This window comes from Cygnus olor, chromosome 14, assembly GCF_009769625.2.
Source record: "Cygnus olor isolate bCygOlo1 chromosome 14, bCygOlo1.pri.v2, whole genome shotgun sequence".
NCBI classification, from domain to species: domain Eukaryota; kingdom Metazoa; phylum Chordata; class Aves; order Anseriformes; family Anatidae; genus Cygnus; species Cygnus olor.
The window spans coordinates 13307395-13327165 of record NC_049182.1 but is presented as its reverse complement, the minus strand read 5'-3'; the positions used below and the strand labels follow the sequence as shown (position 1 = coordinate 13327165).

The following is a 19771-nucleotide window of genomic DNA, read 5'->3' as shown; positions in this document are numbered from 1 at the left end:
GTTCGAAATGGAAGGAAATAGTTCTGTAAACCCTCTAGGTAGAGGGTTGCTATTAAAATTTTATCCCCCCATCTACATGACTTAAATTGGTTATTAGTGAAATGTTCCAAGAAGCCTTCTACAAGCAGCTGGAGAAGGAAACGTGAGAAAACTCTCTCTTTCAGGCTATCATGGCTCAGCTCCCTCAAGAGCAAAAAGCTAAGATTGCTGAGCAAGTAGCAAGCTTCCAGGAAGAAAAGAGTAAATTGGACGCTGAAGTATCAAAATGGGATGACAGCGGTAATGATATAATTGTTCTGGCAAAACAAATGTGTATGATTATGATGGAAATGACAGACTTCACCAGGTGAGTCTTTTTAGTTCGTGCACACACCACCTTCTCTCAGCATTGGCTGAGATGGTGATCCTTCAGTGAAATATTTTGCAAGTACTCTTAAGAGTCTTACTTCTTATAATTTCATTTAAATGTTACCCTATTAAAGCCTGTGTATTAACTTGGGAGATGCATTACTATGCAGTGACTGGGTGGTAATAACTGTTTAAATTGATCTATAGATACATAGCAGTTATTTCCTGCCATTCTTTCTTCCTTAAGGGTGATTTTTGTCCCAAAGAGTATATATATATATATATTTGCTCAGTTCTTTAAAACATTAAATTCTATGGGCTTGTTGATATTGCTATACTACAGAAATAGTTCCTAGTACAGTGATTTGCAAAAGAAAGAGTGTTTTTTTGATGCCTTTTGAAATCCATTTACTAGACTTCGTACAACACTATTTTTTAAACTTGATGTTGCATTCCATGCAAATTACAAATCTGTCTTGTAAAATGTTATCTCTCATCATAATTAGGTTGCTCGAAACAGTAAAATTTAAGTTGTTTTTATTCCTAGATTTAATCTGAACATGGTGAGAGACTGGGGGTGGGGTGGAGGGGTGGGAACTGACTGGAAAATGAGGATGTAATGGTCACACCTGTGACCTGCCTATTGCTGTGCAACCTCCTTCGCACAGTCGGGTGTACTGCCGGTATAATATGGAGTAGAAACAGCAGTATATTGTTCATTTTTCTGCTTTTCTGGTGCTAGGAGGTAGACTCTGTTCTGTTTTGCAGAGGTAAAGGTCCGCTAAAAAATACATCAGATGTGATTAGTGCAGCCAAGAAGATTGCAGAGGCTGGGTCAAGGATGGACAAGCTGGGACGGACTATTGCTGACCATGTAAGTCACAATTCATTTTCATAACCCTCCAGCACAAATGAGCAATAGGAGATCTTTCAGTACTGCAGACATGGTGAATACAAGAATATATGGTTAGTTTTGAGGTTTTTTGTTTTATTTTTTTAAACTGATTGTTCAGAGTTGTTTGATAGTCTTTCTAGCTGTTCTCCTGCCACCCTAAGCAGTGCAAAATGTTAAATATGTCCAGCAATGAAACTAGCAGCTCCCTGGCTTAAATCAAACACCTACCATTTTAAGGTAGCAATCTGACAAGACTGCTTCATGTCACATAGTATCTAGGCCAGTTTCTCTAACTGAACAGGACTGAAACTAAATTCATGCTGCTTTTGTCATGCTCAGAATATGCCCGAGTACTTTCCAAAGCAATGGTAAGACTGTGTAGGCAATACTGTAATTATTACATGTGTCTTATTGCACAACCCTTAATATTATTTCTGAGGCAGCTTTATAATATTAAACAATTTTTAAATGCCCTCTAGACTGAATGATCAGATTGTCAAAGCTCTCTGGTGTATTTTTATTGTCTAGTCAGAGCTGATGGAGACTTAAAGCAAGGCTTGTAGTGACCTGAGCATTTGCTACGCTGTCCCAGGCTCTTGTGCACGTTGTTGTGCTGTATGCACCAGGGTGTTTGAGAAGAGTTCTCTAGGTCTGAGTATGGCTAGCTGGGGGTTTTATGTAACGCATCTGCCTGTCCTGTGCCACTTCAGAAACTGGGTTGGGCTGAGCAAAAGCGCCTTTGGTCTCAGTCCACACCCAAATTGCAGAGAGACATCAGCATTAGTAATAATGCTCTGCCTGCAAGGGAGACCCTGAAATGCAAGTAGGTTAAGTCTGAGATCATAACTGACTGACTATGAACTATATTTTGTACAGCTCTTGCTTGCTTTTCAGTCTTTCTTTGAATATAAATTCATAATACAAGGTTTCAACTAAAGCTGTCTCACTTTGGAAGTAAATCTTCATAATGCAGATCTTTCTTAAGTGTTGCACCCAGAGGATGTTGTGTTCACCCGAATGTATTAATGATGCGGTGAAGTGTTTGATGAGGAGGTAAAGTTGAAAAGTGGTTTTTAAAATGGATCTCCTTGCTACAGCATTTTGACAACCATATTTCTGGGGGAATCGGGTGTCACTGCTACCTTAGGTAAATGAAGCAAGGAACAGTTTGTGTTACAGATCTCAGGAGATCTTACGCTGAAGGTTTACAATGCTTTTTTTTTTTTTAATTTGTGTGTTTTATGCAAACTTGATGTATGGTTTTCTGCACTGAGCCATGCCAAAAGATAGAAGGGGAGCTAAATGGTTGCTTTTAGTAGACATAAAGTCCTTACAAATATAAAAGATTAAGCACAGGTTTGAAGATAAATACGAGCAGGAGTGTACAGTTAGTCATTTTGACAAGAATATAGCTTTTTTTTCCAGCTCCATCCCCTACTAATACTTTCAGCCTGCATATTTCATTAGATATGCTTACATACTCTTTAGAAACTTGTAGCAATCTGTTAATGTAGACCTGTCTGACAGCCACAGAGGACTTACAGTACGACCGTTCTGGTGGAGCACTAATGCCTTCCTGTGCCTAATACAGGGTTTTAACAAATGGAGGTGTTTTCGGGTCCTGCTAACCATGTGACACCGGGTGAATCATGACCCCTCGTGTTCGCGTGTCAGGAACTCCTAACTTGTGCTGTCAGGCAGTTTTACGACACATTTCCTTTGAAACCATAAAAGCTATTACACAAGGTATTTCACGTCTGCTGAGAAGTGTCTAGCCATCAGCCTGCAAATTTCCCCAAAGGTATTCCATCTTTCACTCAAAATAGCAGTCTGCTTGTTTTGAATGGAGAATGTTAAGAAGTTATGAGTACAACACAAATGAAAATGATTTCCAGCAAGACAGCGATTCGTCATGTATTTCGTTCGATGTTGAAATACAAAACATTGCTTTTGCTCTTTGATAGCAGTGGGAGGTTGCTACCAGTTACCTGATAAGAGAATTGGGGTGGGGCTGAGGGGCTGCCCCGTGTCTCCTGTCCCAGCAAAGGGCTCCAGCAGCCTCCTGCGGGTCAGTAAGCACGGAGGCTGGCCTGGGGACAGAGGCTGGCGTGGGGACACGCGCTGGGTGCCAGCTCACGCTGTCCTGCTCCACCGCTGGTACCGCTGCCACTGCCCGGCCTGCAGCAAGAGCTGCCCCCCCTGCACGCCTTCTCTCGGTGCCCACAACCGAGCAGTGCCAGGCCCAGCTGCTGCATAGTGTCACGGTGACATTCATACCCTAAATGCAGTGAGAAAGTCTCTGCGGTTGCTCCCTTACAGCCACCAGGTGTGGGGATGGAGCCTCTGTGCTGCGTGCAGGAAGCAGACACCGTCGGAGAGCTCTTCTGTCCCTCCCTGCCCTTTTTCTTCGCACAGAGGGAGGAAGAAGGTGGTTCTGCTTCTGCAGAAGCTCAGCTGGGTGGTGGGATGTGAATGTGTATGTGCATTTGCTGAGGGTCAAGGACAGCTCCTGGGTGTGAAGGGGAGCAGCCAGCACAGCTTTGCCAGCAGCCAGCACCGAGGCTGTAGCAGCGTCTCGGCGAGGTCTGCCATCGGAGGGGAGCAGGATGCAGAACACCTGCTCACAGACATCTCGTGTCCTCCTTGGGCTTCTTTACAGGGTGGTGCTGTTAGGGGTGCCCCCAACACATGCTTGTTTCTGTCTGTAGCACAGCTGTCTGCTGGTGCTGTGCTGTGGGAGCCTCCCAGCTCGCCCTGGCTGCTGGCTTTTGCGGCTGTGGCTGTCACAGGTTAACACAGTAAAGCAGCATGTTAATCGGGGGTGAAATTGTTGCCTTTTGGGCGTTTTTCTGAGTGTTCCTATGTAGAAGACAGGGAGTATACGGGCATACACAGGTGCCTTTTGTTGTTGTCTTTTATCTTGTGTAATATCTCTTTTCAAACACCATCAGTCTTTGAACCGAATTCTCCGTTCTGCTCATAGAAATAGCACACACGGTACAGGAGGTGGTTTTCCAAGTCATGTCACATTGATATATACAGCTGAATAATATTTCCTATTCCATTTTTTACTTCCCCCACTAATGTTTTGTTGCCTTCTTCAGCCATTGGTAAACATGCAGCAGACCCTTCCCTTGAAAGTGCCTTCCCTTAAATGCTTTCCATAAACTCACAACCCATAAAGCACCTGGAGTTGTTCAGCGATCCTCCCGACGTGCCGTACTGTGCATTTGTTAACATTCAATTCCAGCCACGGCCGTGCCACTCACCCGCTTTGTTAGATGAGCTGTTTGGGAGATGGAGAGCATTTTCCAAAATGCTAATTCCAGCTTTTCATTAGCTCTTTGGCCAGCAGTGTTTATGGACTTCCTCTGAAACATCCTGCACTGCTGGCTAATACTGATTAACTTAAAAAATTAACCTGTAAACTTTGCTGCTTTGTTATCCACAGTTAGCACTTCACTGATGGAAACAACGTACCAAGGAACGAGTTGCAGACGCCTCAGGTGTTTTCATTAGCTTTCCTTGGGAGTAAGAAGGTGATTGCAGCCTCTCTGTGTTCACACGGGCTCAGATGCCCCCAAAGCTACGCACACGTCACCGCCTGCGCTGTGCAGCCCGATGTGCCTGTCGCAGCACGCCAGCAGCCCCGTGGTGGTGCATTGTGTGTGTGTGTGCCAGGGCTGCCTTAAATCACGGCTCAGCAGGCTGCCATACATGTAATACAGCTGTTTTGTCTTTGCTCTGCTGAAATACCGTCTTGGCTTTAAAAAACACTTGTTCAGGCCCTGGAAAATGCATTTATTACCTACACTTGCCTCGCTCTTAGAGTTAAAAGGCTGCTAGAGCAGATCAGTTACTTGGTGTGGGAAGGCAGCGCTTGGCTCACGTCACGCCACCTGTGCACACTGTTGCAGCACAGGGGTCTGCTCTGGTGCCTTCCCCTTTTGTGGCTTTTTGTTCAGGGGAGCTTGGGTTCCTGCACCCATCTGGTAGAGCCGGAGCTGTAGCTAACGGGAGGTCCGTGGTGAGAATTTGGGGTCAGCCCCTGCTGCTGATGCACAGGGGTTGGGTTTTGCCTTTCTCTGAAAGGCGAGGAGAGGCTGTGGGGTTGTAAGCAATAAACCCGACTCAGAGCAAAGCATTGATCAGTAAATTGCTGCCACATTTAAGGTTATTCTTCCAAGCCTACCACGTCCGTTATGAATCTTCATTTGACGGTGCCTTGTACTGCATCAGAGAGTAGTGGATGAGATGGGATTTTGCAGTGAATGAGGGTGTTTATAGAAGAGCTCTTGCAGACTGCTCAGCTCTCTGAATTTCAGCAGAATCTGGTCGGGTGGGGAGAGCAAGCAAGAAGTGAGTGCTGCTCAGAGTAAGGTTCTTCCGTTCCTATCACATCCGACGCTGGTAAATCACTGCAGCCACTTTTCTGCGGAGTTCCTGGTGCTGCTCTGGGGCAAGCAGTGCCAGGCAGACCTCAGCCAGCACACGGCTCTGTGGCTTTCTGCCCTGGCCAGCACAGCCTGGAGGGGAAAACCTGAGGGTGCTGTGCTCTGCTTGCCATCAGGCTCTGCTGTGGGGCCAGGGAAAGGTGTTTGAATTTTGTATGTGAGAGCCTGGAAAGGCTGCCTTTGGTGATCAAAGGGTTGTGTACAAAGACCCTGATGCAAGAGCTCGAGGAGTTTCTGCTTGAAGCGTGACCACCCTGGGAAGGATGGAGATCGGTGCAGGGGCTGGCCTTAGCCCTGCTCCTGATCAGTGCTGCCTGGATTCCTGCTCTGCTGTGGCGCTGGGCACGGTACTGCCTGCCCTAGGGCAGAAAACAAAGCCTCGTTGTGGGTCTGGCACTGGCTTTGTGAGAAGGGGGACCTGTGAATGCCTGGTGGGACGATGGCGAGGAAGATGTTCCAGAGGAGGAACCGGCACGTCAGCTGGCAGTGCAGTGCCCCCAGCCCCACCTGCTTGGGGCCAGGTTTGGGTGTAAGGCGTGGTGCGTGGGACACGGTGCCACGTACAGCACGTCGACCTGGAGCTGAAGGCATTCATTCGTGTGTGGGCACAATGCCTGGCCCTGAACCGCCGGCTTTTCTCAGAAATGTGACAGTTGTCGGTCGTGGTGTGCCTTGCCGCGGACATGAGAGCACACCCTGACAGACCACAACACCCCGTGCACCCACTGCAGTAGCTTCTGCCATCGTGAATACATCCAGAGTGGTTTAAAACGTGTTGTCCTGGGCACTGCTGAGCACAGCCAGCAATGTCTGAGGCTCCGAGCTGGCTGCCCCTGTGTTCATTTATCAGCAGCACAAGAGGCTGATGGGCAGAGGCTTTTCAGAGCTCAGGGCACGTCAGTCCTTTATTCCCCAGCCTTCACACACCCAAGTGTGCCAGCAGACCTGAGGTGGGCAGCTCTCCCTAGGACAAGTGCTGCTCGCCCCCGTGCTCACTGCCGTGTGTAACGGGACTGCGGGACCGGCGTGGGCGGCAAAAGGCTTCTCGTCGCCTCTTGGTCTTAGGCATGCAGAGCTGTTTTGGACTGTAGCTGCCCCTCAGCTGGGCTCCTCTTGTTTTGAAACGCAGCACGGGGCCGACTCATTAATCATCCTGCTGCAAAGCAAGGGACGGTCCTTCGTTTGGGTCCGAGAAGGCAGCTCTCTGAGCTGCGCTGCAGCCCCTGGAACCTCTGTAGTTTCAGTTGCAAAGCTGGAAAAGTGAATTCTGTCGTGTGTATGGTTGAGTGCTTCAGCGTGCACTTGAAAAATTTTATTTCATGCCTGGTGAGGAACCTAGTTCCCACACTGCTACAGAATGGGAGCAGAAGGCAGGGAAATATCAATTTTGCAGGATATAATCAAGTAACTGGTGGGTTTATCATTTCCTAGCTTCAGGTACTTAAGACTGGGAACTGAGGCTGGATTTAGTAACTTCTGTGAGTCGCAATTTGAGATCTGGGTGTGAAATCATTGCTGCTGTGTCCTGCATCGTGTACAGGAAGGACTTTGGGAGTCAGTAACCCTGCTCTGGAAGGGCTGGGCACCCTCCGTGTCCTCTCAGGGAGCTCAGGTTGCGATGGCTGTATTTATTGCTTGTGGGTGTTTGTATGTGTTTAGCTTTGCCTGTGTATTGCTCGGTTGTCTTTTGGAAACCAAAGCTCCACAGAAAGCGTAATGCTGTCCGGACCATTACTGCATGCACTTGGCTGCTTTCACGCTGAGTGACTTCAGCTCCAGTTCTCACGATCACCAAGTGAAACTTCACCGTTGGTTTTCCTTCCAGTGCCCCGACTCCGCCTGCAAGCAGGACCTGCTCGCCTACCTGCAGCGCATCGCCCTGTACTGCCACCAGCTGAACATCTGCAGCAAAGTGAAGGCTGAAGTGCAAAACCTCGGCGGGGAGCTGGTTGTGTCTGGGGTACGTAGGAGCTGCAGCATGCCCGGTTCACGCGGTTTTTCCTCCAGGGGTAACAGTTATTTCAGGCTAAGCTATTCTGCTAAATATTACAGAATATCAACAAGGTATTTCGGGGCTTTCAGTCAAAGTTTTAGTACGTGTCGTGTTTGTAATCCTGCCTGCCCTGCCTCATTGGTTTTGTTACTGTTTGAAAGGGGGGAGATACAGAAATGCAGAAAAATACTTCATGTTTCCATACTCAGCAGTGTGTGTGGACAGATTCACTTTACCTCTATGTGATCTCCCATTTTTTAAGACTGTTTTTCACTTTCAGTGAGGTTAAATCACTTTAATCAGCATAGCTAAACCTACCCCATGTGTCTGCACAGCCTTGGAACATGCTGGGGTCCCGTAATGCTCCAGAGACGTTAACATTTCAAAATAGCTTTGCCCTGAAGAGTGCAGGGATTTTTAGTGGCTGCTCAGTTTTATGACAGCTGAAAGCTGCCGTAGGCCAGCCTGCTTCCTTATTCTAGCCATTACTTAGCAAATAATTTTTTTCACTGTACTTCATGAAATGCTTTCTCCAAAGAGGAATCTGTATCGGGGCTATCTATGGGGAAGAGAGCAGAACTAAATTCTTAATTTCTACTGGCATGTTCTTCCTTGCCCTAGACAGTCACGTGTGACCTCCAGTGCTTTTGCCCATCCTTGTCATGACTGAGGTAGGAAATTCGAAGAAGGGACAGAAGGGGCTGGTGGTCTGAGATCGCTGTCTGAATCCTTAAAATCAAGCAGAAGTCACCACCCCCTGCCACTCAGATGCTTCAAATGCTTCAACTTACAGCACCTTTCTCCCCACAAACAAGCTCAAGGTGTAGAGCTCTGAGTAGCAGTAGCTGAGGGAGGTCTGCACCAAGGAGCTGCAGAGGCAGCGATGAGCCACGCTGCCATAAGCTGAGCTCCTTTGCGGGGCGATGGGCGTCTGCTGCACCGCCTGCCAGTCCCACACGCTCGTGCTGCCAGCACCGCGGTGCTGAGTGATGAGATGTACTGGAACATGTGTTGCTGTGCAGCTCTGTTGCATGCCTGATGTCCTATTATCTGCAAGGCTGAAGGCATTGTGCTGTCAAAGTAGTAGATGTGTCATTATGCAATAATATGTACTCCAGGGTTTTACTGCAGTTATTCAGTGTCTTTAGAATTTACATACCCTTCTGCCATAAATTAGTTATATGAACAGGCTGGCATCTGTAGTCTAATCTCCTGGTTTTATCTGTTCTCCACGAATCTGTCCACTGGGGCTGAATACTGCCAGTAGCAGTGCTAAGCCTCTGTCAGATTATCAGGTGAAGACCTGCTTGTGGAGGCTGATCCAGGGACTTCTGAAAGTGCTGTCTAAAAGTAAAATTCTCTCCAGTGTTGGCATCCTCCCCCATCTGGATGCAGCAAACATTCTGTGGAAGCAGAGCTATAACCAAGGCGGTAAGAGCTTGCACCCTGAGCAATCTGGCAGTTCATTTAGAAAAGCACCTCCTTGCTTTCATTGTATTTAGTACGATTCTTCCCACTGTGAAGAATCATGGAACTAGTAAAATGCAATGAAAGTGTTTTCCAGCATGATGGCTGGGGCAAGGAAAGCAGATGACACTGGGTTGCTGGAGGGTACAGATCAAATCTGCCACTGTCACACTCAGAACACAGCGTGATGGAAGGGAAGGTCCCAGCGCCATGAAAGAGCAACCGCCCCCCTGCTCGATTGGTTTTGCTGCTGGGTAAGCCATGGCTTCAAGATCTTCCCCCGAATCTTCCTTAGACGCATTCAGTGCTGGAATTTAAATGCATGGAGGCAGCCGAGTTCTTGTGTAAGCTCAGCAGAGATGCTGAAATCCTGCCAAAGATTGTTTGGCATTCGCACGCCGCAGGTCCTGATCTTGCGTGTGGCAGATGAGATGGTACCAAACACGCACAGACACAGCACCCGCGGCCACCAGCATTTGGGACCCAGCCCGCCTCCTGCACTGAAATGTTCCCGACCGAGACTGGAGGCGGTCTTTCCCTTTGCCTGCGAGCATTTAGACCCAAATCTCCCGACGAGGTTGGTGGCCAGGCTCAGCTGGAAGTTCTCCGTGCCATCTCTGCTGGCGCTTGGCTGCTTTTCAGCCAGGGTCATAAATCATCGAGCGGGAGAATCAGTGAGTGGGGGAGTGGTTGGAGGCTGCTGCTTAGGGTATGGAGCTGCAGGGAAGTGAGGTTGGGCACTCACTGGACTCCCTGGGCTGCCGATACGTGTTAGGTTTATTGGTTAAAAGAGGGAAACGTGTGAGCAGGCTGGGAGAGCCCCCGCTGGCAGCCGGAGCCGTGCTGGGACCTGGTTCTCCGCTCCGAGGCGGTGACTGGGTGCTGTCGCCCACCAGAGCAGGGCGCTGGCACCCTCATCTCCCCCTGCCTGGGCCCCGCTGCCAGCCTCCCCGTTGGTCGCGCTGCCACACACTACAGCCTCAGCAAGCGCAGCTTTTTTTTCTCATTTTAATGCTGTTGTCGATCAGGAACCACCTTGGCCTGAAGAGACAATTACATTCCTTCCTTTCTAATACAACTTAATATTCTAGGGTGATTTAAATGTTTATTACCAGTGATTAAGATATTACCACGACTTTATTAATTTCATTAGAGAATAAGCTACTGTTAAAGCTTAGTCACAAAAGCAAACAGCAGAATACAAATCTTTTCAATTGCCATTAATATGGAAAAGGCACAGATAGTGTGCAAATGTTGCTCTTTTTATTTCCTGGTGGCACAAGGCAGGTCCTTACCGCGTGGTGTCGAAAGAAAATGACTGCCTCGAGGTCGGAAGCTCAGATTTCAAAAGAAAGCCCAATCACTTGTAGTGCTCGTACAAAATGCACCCCAGGACCATGGTGTGTTCTGGAATACCGTGTGTGTGCGCTTTAACAGTGTGTAACTCTCACGTTGACGTTCGGCAGGTGGACAGTGCCATGTCTCTGATCCAAGCAGCCAAGAACCTGATGAACGCCGTGGTGCAAACCGTGAAGGCTTCCTACGTGGCATCGACCAAGTACCAGAAGTCCCAGGGAATGGCTTCGCTCAACCTTCCCGCCGTCTCTTGGAAAATGAAGGCTCCAGAGAAGAAGCCCCTGGTCAAGAGGGAGAAACAAGACGAGACCCAAACTAAGATCAAAAGAGCGTCCCAGAAGAAACACGTTAACCCGGTGCAGGCTCTCAGTGAATTCAAGGCTATGGAGAGTATTTAAAGAGGTGTCTCTGTTGGTTATTTTTCTTTAGCCCACTACTGCTACTTCCTGAACTCTACTTTTAATATTCTAAGGATTTTCGAAAGTTTACTATTCCTCAAAATGTATTTACTTAATATAATTTTGATAACTTTGTTTAGATCATGTGGGGAAATACTCAAATTATAAGTCCTTTCAATATAGCTTCAGCCTACAAGAGTGTGTTAATTTAGATTGCTTTTAGATTTCAGGGGTGTATTTCTAGCTGAAAATTATTTTGTATAATCTTGCTTTAAATAAAATATTCTATAACCAAAGAGGGTTTTACAATAACACTAACAGTTAACATTGATAGTTGAATCATTTTGCTTGGAGACTGCAGTTTTTCATTGTGATCAAGAGGGAAAAATTAGATCTTTTCACTCGAAAAAGAAAAAAAAAGTATTATTGTATGTATTAGTGTATTCCTGCTGGGGATGGAGAGGGACTAAGCTTTGTACGCTGAAAGGAGAATGAAAACACAGCGGGCGCTAGCGGGGCACTGCCCTGGCCGCATGCTCACACCTGGCCAGCACCTGGAGAAGCGCTCGCCTGGCCCCGGGGAGCCCGGGTGGCCTTCGCTGGGAGCGAGGAAAGGGACACCGGGCCTGGGGGAGCTTCGTGCTGCCTGTGCCACGCGTTGCTGCTTCTCCCTGCCAGAGCCTGAGCCTGAGTCTGCGCCCACGCCCGCGGGCTGCCTCGCCCCGGCCCTGCGCTGGGGCTTTCGTGTTCACGGGGGACAATCTGGTGAGACACTCAATGCGTGATGAAAGGAAACCGATTACTTTTGTATGACACGAGATGAGAATTTTAATGCCTGGTTACAAATTACTAATGTATTTTGCTGCGGGACACTAATAAAGTTGCTTTTACCAGCCGGTGTATTGTCGTGCTGTGAATGTAGCATGTTTGCAGCCCGCCCCGCTCCCCCTCCCCGGCATTCAGATGCAAATTGGCATTGTGCTCATTTCTAATAATTGCTATGCATCCTGCCTTGGGCTTGCGAAGGAGCCCAGCAAATAATGTTTGTTCAGGCTGCAATTTAGACTATACATTATTTGTGATAACTGTAGCTACAAGGTATAATTTTGCTGTCTTATTTAAATTTTATGAATTTCAGTGTGTTTTACACTTACCAATAAAGTCCAGTATTCCCGAGGAAAGGTTTGAGCAGGTCAAAGTCTTGTTTGTTGTTTTTGTAAAGCATCCATTAAAATGGAAAGAGGCCTGTTCTGTATTTAATGTTTTTAACTGCAACTAAATTTGGGAGCCAGTCGCTGGCAGTGTTTAAGTTATAATTTGATTTATCTTGATCAGCTTACAATTTACTATATCAAGCTTATTGCTGTCAGGTTACCAAATTGCTGATCAGAATCAGACTAAATAGTTACTGGGATAATTTTACTGAATTTATTATGCTTCCAAGCATTTCAGCCTCTTGAGTATAAATGATAAATAGCTGGATTTCCTAACAGTTTCTGTAAGACTTTTAACATCTGAACTGGCATCTGCCTAAAAGGGCAAGCTAATGAGCTCGTCCTGCTGGCAGTCAAGGGTTAATGAAGTAGCTACGTTGCAGATCTTCTGTCTTATTTGTAATTGTTTTCTGCTTTTATACAATATGACCTTTTTTTCTCTCCTGGTTTTAATATAATTGTCTTAAAGGTTATATTCCCTGGGCTGTTCAGTAGCTCTCTTCAAAATAAATGCATTATTCCCCCCCAGATTCCATCAGTTGGCTTTAAAAAATAAAAATCTGTATATTAAGATGAACAGACATCTATATCTATTTAGCCTTTGAGTAAACACGGGTTGGTTTTATGCTACAGACTTCCTGAGCGCCAGGTCAGCATCCCGTTAACACGGCTCCACCTGAGTCAGGACCGGGAGCCGCTCTCGCCGCGCCTGCGCTGCTCCTGTGGGAGAAGCGCGCGGGTCTGCGGGGGAGAGGTGCATCAAGGTAAATGTTTAATGGATGTAACTTATTTAATTGGTCCATTTAGAAATGCATGGTCAGCGGCTGGTGGGAAAGCAGAACCCTATCTTCCTGAAGCAGGGAGGATTTAGGGTAACGTTAAATTCGATTTGCAGCTCCTGTGCTGCCGTACAAATAGCTGGGCACTGGGTTATCGATACTCAGGTCTTGCGCTGCTGCTGTTCACCAGAGCAAGCCTTGTCTGAACAGAGGTGCTCTGTTACCTTAACGAAGATCTGCTTTTACATCTGGGGCAAATTCCTGGATTTCCTGCTCATGGCTTACTGCTCCTCCAGGGTGAAGCCGAATCCAGGCTTGTGCAGAAGGCGCTCTGGGAGTAGCAGCAACTCGTGCTCGTGCTGCGAGAGCAGCGGTGCTCGGGGCGCCTGGGGACGGACGGAGCTGCTGTCACCGCCCAGCCAAGCCTCACGCCTCGGCCTCTCCCCGCGTGGGCTTCCCTCGCTCTCCCGAGAGCTCCCAGGATGTCGGTAGTGGGAAGATCGGCGCAACTCCCTCCCCAGCAGCTCCTCCGTGCTGGGTGGCGATGGGGGCCAGGCGGGGAGCTGCTGCCTTGACACAGGAGTGAAGCTGTAACTTTATTAGAGCCAATTGGAAAGAATTACAGTAATTACTGCTTGATGTAATTAAGCGCTGGGGAAGGACTTGTGCAGTTTGTCTCATCTGCGGCTGCTGGAGGGGAATGCTCTTCTTCCAGCAGCAGTGAATGAGCACAACTGAGACAAGTTTTAAAAAATGTGCATGTAGGAATTGGGAAGATTTTCAGCCACGTTCCCAGATGGCACACAAAGAAGCGAGCTGCTCCTTCCCTTGGCCCTGCTACGGGAACGTGTCTGCACTTAACAGGAAAAAAAATTGTGGGGCCGAGCGCTGGGGTGGATGCAAGCTGCAGCCTCGGGGAGGGCAGGGCTGCGAGGTCACCCAGTGGGGGCCTGTCCTATGCAGGTGCGCGTGTCCCCAGCCTCGCTGTGTCCTCTCCGTGGTCCCCAAGCCCTGGGACACAGCTGGCAGGGGCTGAGTGCGGGCAGGTGATGTTGGACTCCCCTGTGGGGCAGCGCTGGTGCCGTGGCCCTGGTGCTGCCCACGGAGGGGCTGCTGCAGCCCTGTCCCAGCATGGGGATGCGCTCACCACAGCGCTGACACCGGGCACGAGCATCGCGCCACTGCCCAGCACCGTCCCGCCTGCCCCAGCCCTGGGGAGATGAACCCTCGGTAGCCGTGAAGGCAATTAGTGAAACCACATTAACTCCCCCAGCAGATAGTCCTAGTCGCAATTTAAAGGGGTCTTAATTCAATTCAGCGGTGAATTAAGCCGCATTGAATTTATGCCGCTTTAATTGCGTGTGAAGGTTTCCACACCGAGGATTAATGCAGTTTAACGGCTGCCTTTTAATTTCAAGGCTTTCTGCTCGCTGGGGCCAGCCTCGCTGCTGCCCGGCTTGGAGCTCGCCCCCTGCATGGCCCAGGTGGGTCCCGCGGGGTTGGGGCTGACCCAGGAGCGCTGCTGAGGCGCTCGTGGGCGCATGGCCGCTGGCAGAGCAGAAGCGACACCGCTGCTCCCCGCTGCTGGCCAGGGGGTGCTGGGAGGGAGCAAGGCCGCAGGACAGGGCGGCAGCAGCCAGGCTCAGGGCTGGGGCTGAGCCCCCGGACCCCCGCTGCTGCTCGCCTCGCCCACAGCCCCGGCTGAGTAACGCACGGCACCATAGGCACGGGAACTACAACACAGAAAATAGCGTGGTGAGAGAAGAAATGGTTTGATTTGCTTTCTTTTCTTCTAAATTTCAACTGGTTAAGTTATGAAAAAAATTAACCGAAGAGCAGCTACGTGTGGTCTCTCAATGTAGTTTCCAAGCAGAAACCTGGAGCTGGTCCTGCCTGAAAAGCCCAAACCCCAGTGTCTGAGAGCCGGGGTGCAGGCAGGTGCTCCCTGTGTAGCTGATGACCCCCCCCCGTCATCCATCCCAGCCACGTGTCACCCACGGCTCCGTCACCAAGGCTAAACACTGACTCCCATGTGGACTGTAAGTGCCAGCAGCCATCCAAATTGATCCCAGGTGCTGGATTTGCTGGGGCTTTGCGAGTGCTGCCGGGAGCAGTCCCCACTCTGCTGCCAGGCCCCGTGCACGTGGCTGAGGGCTCGGTGCCGCTGCCACCCCAGGACACTGGGAGCTGGGGCAGGCGCTCACAAAGCCCCGCAGGGCTGCGGGTGCCCAGAGCCATGGGGGCTCTGCAGCCACGTCCCCCAAGCCTGGCAGGGGCCTGGCCCCACCGCAGACCCCTTTGGGGTAGAGGATGCAGGTCTGGGGCACGGCCATTGAGAGCAAAGTCCAGCAGCGTGGGCCGAGCACTTCAGCCAGCCTTTGCTCAGTGTCTTCAGAGAGCTTCAGCATGCTTTTTGGTAAGCAATGCCAGGATTTTTTTCATTATTTTAGGTTTTTGCTTCCTTTTAAGACTATGTTCTTCCTCCACTGTGTTCCTCTGACAGTTTGAGGGAAAATGCCAGTGGGTGTAATTATTCATAAGCTGCTCGCCGCGGCTCCCCGCCGGCTCTGCGTGGTGTTTTTCTGTTACAGTGCAAATATCTGCGCCGCGGCTTATTTGCATCTGTGCGGTGCTTGCAGCTGGGGTCCCCGCCGCTGGAGCAGCTCACACAGGCACTTTGGAAAGCAAAGATGGGGAGGGGGAGGCACACACCAGCAGAACTGGGGGCTGCTTTCCCTCCCACCACTGCGCAAGGAAGCCCTTGCTGCAAGCCCTGTGCTGCTGCAGCAGGGCTGGAGGCAGGAGGTGGGCGAGCTCCAGCCCTGCGGGTACCGGGCAGGACCCTGCACAGCGCCGCAAAAGCTGAGCTTGTTTCCACGTAAACCTTTAGGATTCTGGAGTTGGGTCGGTTTTTGGCCTGATTTTGGGGGCTGAGCACGGAGGGCTGTGCCAGCTCAGTCGTGGCTGCCTCGCCCCGGTGCAGAGCGAGCAGGTGGTTGCGGTGGCGCTGGGCCAGATCCCTGCATTCCCCCGCCAGCATTGCCCGAGGACTCAGGTTCACCCTCCCCAGGTGGTGATTGTGATCAGATTTTTATTTATTTTTACTGCTGCCTACAAACCAGAGCTCCGGCAGGGCTGGCTGGGAAACGCATCGCTGGAAAATGAAAACAAAAAATCATTTCTAATCCTAGCAAAGCAGCCCGAATCGAAACCCAAAAAGGGAAGGTTAAAAAAAAAATCGATATTTGTAATTAGCCCTACTACTTAGCACTGACAACTGACAAGCCATTAGAGGTAGCCAGAAATATTTTAGCACCGAGAAGGGCTGAGAGCCTTGCAACAGCCTGATCAATGGCTGGCCCTGCTGCAGGAAGGCGCTGCCCCACTCACACACCTTTGCACGCCCCTTTGCACGCCCCCACGCCCCCCCCCCCCCCCCCCGCTGGGCTGCCCCAGTGCTGCTGCAGGGCTGGGCTGTGGGACAGGACCAGGCTGCCTTTAATTTTTATATTTTTTTAATATACTCTTCAGCAGTGGTGTTGGTAACACCAGCGCTTCAGCCCGTGGGTCGCATGAAGCCACCAGCTGCCCTAGAGCGGGCACAGCAGGAGTGAAACACTGCCAGTGCCACAAAGCGATTCTGAACCTGAATGTGGGCATTAGAAGCGCTCGGCTCCTCCCCGTGCTGTGAAGCAGGCACGCTCGGTGCAGTGTGACGCAGGCCGGGATGGCAGGGGTGGCCGCAGCACCAACCCCAAGTGGGGGCTGGCTTCTTGGGACCCCAACATCCCTGTGGTGCAGGGGCCGGGGCTTCCCCATGGAGAAAGGACATCTGCAGCAGCTCGAACCCACGTGCAGGTGATGAGTCAGGGCCAACATGTGCCACCCAGGAGGCAGCAGGGTGATGTTCCTTCCTCTCGTTCCACCACGGGCTACGGTGGAACCAGATTGGTGGCCGTGGGGACCTGGTGCCCATCCCTGAGCACACGGCATCACCGTGGAGCTCACCGCGACGTCCTGCGCTGCAGGACTCGGGGGGGGGGGACTCGTTCTTTGTGGGGCAGTGGCTCAGAATCTCCCTTTATTCAAAAGAGGATTCAGAGCAAGGAGGGGCTGATGTTAGACAGACAAAATAATGAACAAATGTCGTTTTTATAATGTTCTTTGCTGATGGTGGCAGTCACCTGCAGGCCAGGAGGTGGGCAGCCAGAAGCATGGGTGAGATTTTTGGTTTCTTCCTCATCTGGGGAAGGACACGGAGAGGGCAGGACTTCTTCCCTGAGCTGGCGAGGAGAAGCCCAGCCTGGGTGTATGGGGGAGCTGAGGACAGAGAGGAGAAGCTGCAACTGGAAGGGGTGCAGGAGGGAGCCGCACCACCCCACACGGAAAGGAGGGGTCGGAGGAACGGTGACCCTCTGATGGCCAGCCGGCAACCTAGAATGGGCTCAAGTCTACCTGCTGCATGTCACCCATCAAAAACCTTTGGCTGTGAGCCTCAGTCCCTAGGAATCGGCATCTTGGAGCCCATCTCCAGAGACAAGAGAAATCTAAGCAGCAGGAGCGGCTGGTTTTTCACAGGGCTGTGAGCTCCACCCACCATCGCCTTCTGGGAGGGACGGAGCTGGCCCGTGGCCGCACCACGCCAGGCCCTGAGGCGATGCTCTGGCACCCCGAGCGCCCCCGACGCGCAGGTCTCCGAGCAGGGAGGGCCTGGGAGCTGCACGGCAGGGTGGCGGGGTGGCAGAACCCCGGTGTGACCAAGGGACCGGCGAGTCCTGCTCCGAACGAAGGCTGGAGCAGAGGGCCCCAGAGCCCCTCGCCCAGCGTCTCACGGGAACACCACTTGGGCCTCCCAGAGGAGCACAAAACCCAAAAGCAGGCCGTGCTCGCCCAGTGCTGCGATGCATCATGCAGCAGCACACAGATCACAGGCACTCCGCAAGCCACTGCCAGGCCAGACCGAAGGCGGAGCGGAGCTGCAGGAACCAACACTTCCCCTCGCGCAGCAGCTCTGCCCAGCAAGGACAGACCCAAACCCCTCAGCACCCCAAATAGTCCTGCAGGAAGCGCTCAGCCATTTGCATTAGGGACCCGGCTGGAGGACGACAGGCAATGTAAGGCGAAACTCTGCCCCTGCCCCTGCCGGGCACGGCCCTCTGTGACCAGAAGCATTTCATGTGAAAACAAGCACGCCCCTGACACTCGCTCTCACAGTGACGCCGCTGGCACACTTGCGCAGGGTGGGATCTCGGTTAGCCCAGCAGTTTATTCAGAAGTGCCTTTACACAGGAGCCCATCAAATGCCACGCCGTTGTCCTGAATTAGCTGCAATGCAACTGAAATTACCGCGCTTTTCATCCTAACTCCTGGATGATGGTGTTGACGGAGCCGAGGAGCTCCTTGAAGTAGCCGTCCTTGTCGCCGTCCCTCTGCTCCTCGGCCGCCAGCTCCTCGTACTCGCTGCGCAGGAGGCCAAGGGCGGTGCTGAGCGCCCGGTCCCCGCGGTAGCGCTCCCTACAGAAGGCCATCAGCACGCCCAGCAGCTGGAGAACCTTCTCCCGGGCGTCGTGCTCCGGCAGGGCCAGCAGCTTGGAGACCACCACGCACCAGTCCTGCTCCACCACCGCCGGCACCAGCTTGACTTGCCGGTACTGCTGGATTTTCTCTTCCGTTTGGTCGCCGTGCTGCGAGTCCTCGAGCAGCATCTGTGGGGAAGGGCAACAGGCAGGAGGTTGTTTACCATCCGTACTGGTTCACTGCTCCGGGAGGGCTGCCTCGCAGGACAGCGGGCTGCACGCCCCAAAACCCCACCTCGGAAGGTGACCTGCGGTGGGAACACGGGGGTGGCCACGAAGTGGTGGCCCTGGAAAAAGCTCTCGGTGCCTGGGGATCCTGGTGGCACGGGGAGGGGACTTGGGGGAGAGAAGACCTGTAAGGCCCTCGGGCCTGCTGCTGCTCCTAGCTGCCAGCCCCCGGTGATAAGGGCCATGTCATTAATTAGTCGTGATTACCGCGGGGCTGCTCGGCTCAGGCTGCTGAGGGAGGCTCGGGCTTCTGCGGGGCTGGTGGGCAGAAACCAGACCTGCAGCGCTGGGGAAGGGAGAGGGCAGCCCGTGCACCAGCCCCGAGCAGCGAGGGGACAACACTGTCCCCAGGGGCCACCTGGGTCCCCAGGGACGCCCCTGACCTTTCCTTCAGCTGCCGAGGGACTTCTGCTGTCCCCGGGGCAGCTGCTGCGGGCTTTACCCCACTGATGGGCTGGGCACAGGGGACAAGGAGGGACAGCACCAACATTACCCTCCCTTCTGGTCCCCGAGAGGGCAACTTGCTAAACTCCATTTGTACATCAGCCATGCAGGGCTTGTGGTGAAAAAAATGGAAGCAGGAGGCAGAAAAAAGCCACTCAGACCCTCTGCTCTCTGTGCTTTGATGCAGGGAGCTGGCACTCACCACAGCTGATGTTAGTTTACGATTTTAAAACCAGATTTTCACCCAGCCCACTCTGAATCTGCCGACCCCACTTGGCCCAGCTCCGCTCCCTGCCAGGCTGGAGTTTTCTCCCATTTTCTCTGCAGGCTCTAAAAGTGCGGGGGCTGTGAGTTACTGGCTGGGAGGCGGCGCTCCCAGACCGAAGGGCAGTGAAAATCATTGTTTTAACATAAAACCGAGAATCTGTAGGGCCTGCAGATTGCCTCCAGCCAGAGGGAAGCTGGGAACAGATGGGGCTGCCAGAGGTACGGCTGTAAAACGTGCCACACGAGCAAACGGGAGAGGTTACGGCAAAAGGCCCACGGCCCTTCCCCTTGCTGCAGGCAGACAAACAGGAGGGCTGCACATTAGAGCCAGCACCTGGTAAGATTTCAGACC

General features: G+C 51.5%; 2 protein-coding genes across 8 annotated transcripts in view; one reads left to right on the top strand and one right to left on the bottom strand.

Moving 5' to 3' along the window:
* Positions 1–11804, top strand: part of CTNNA1 (catenin alpha 1) — a 115146-nt gene extending 103342 nt beyond the window's left edge. For all 3 annotated transcript variants that reach the window (XM_040573103.1, XM_040573104.1, XM_040573106.1), the window contains exons 15-18: positions 165–346; positions 1117–1222; positions 7523–7657; positions 10624–11804. In XM_040573103.1, coding sequence (XP_040429037.1) covers positions 165–346; positions 1117–1222; positions 7523–7657; positions 10624–10911 — 711 coding nt within the window. In that variant the 3' untranslated portion in view covers positions 10912–11804. The remainder of the gene's footprint in view (positions 1–164; positions 347–1116; positions 1223–7522; positions 7658–10623) is intronic.
* A 6348-nt stretch (positions 11805–18152) lies between these two features.
* The window catches only part of SIL1 (SIL1 nucleotide exchange factor), a 93941-nt gene continuing 92322 nt past the window's right edge, over positions 18153–19771 (bottom strand). For 3 of the 5 annotated variants that reach the window (XM_040573110.1, XM_040573109.1, XM_040573111.1), the window contains 2 exons: positions 18716–18817; positions 18153–18609 (listed from right to left, as the gene is read on the bottom strand). In XM_040573110.1, coding sequence (XP_040429044.1) covers positions 18259–18609; positions 18716–18817 — 453 coding nt within the window. In that variant the 3' untranslated portion in view covers positions 18153–18258. The remainder of the gene's footprint in view (positions 18610–18715; positions 18818–19771) is intronic. The other 2 variants (XM_040573113.1, XM_040573112.1) reach the window with 1 other exon arrangement.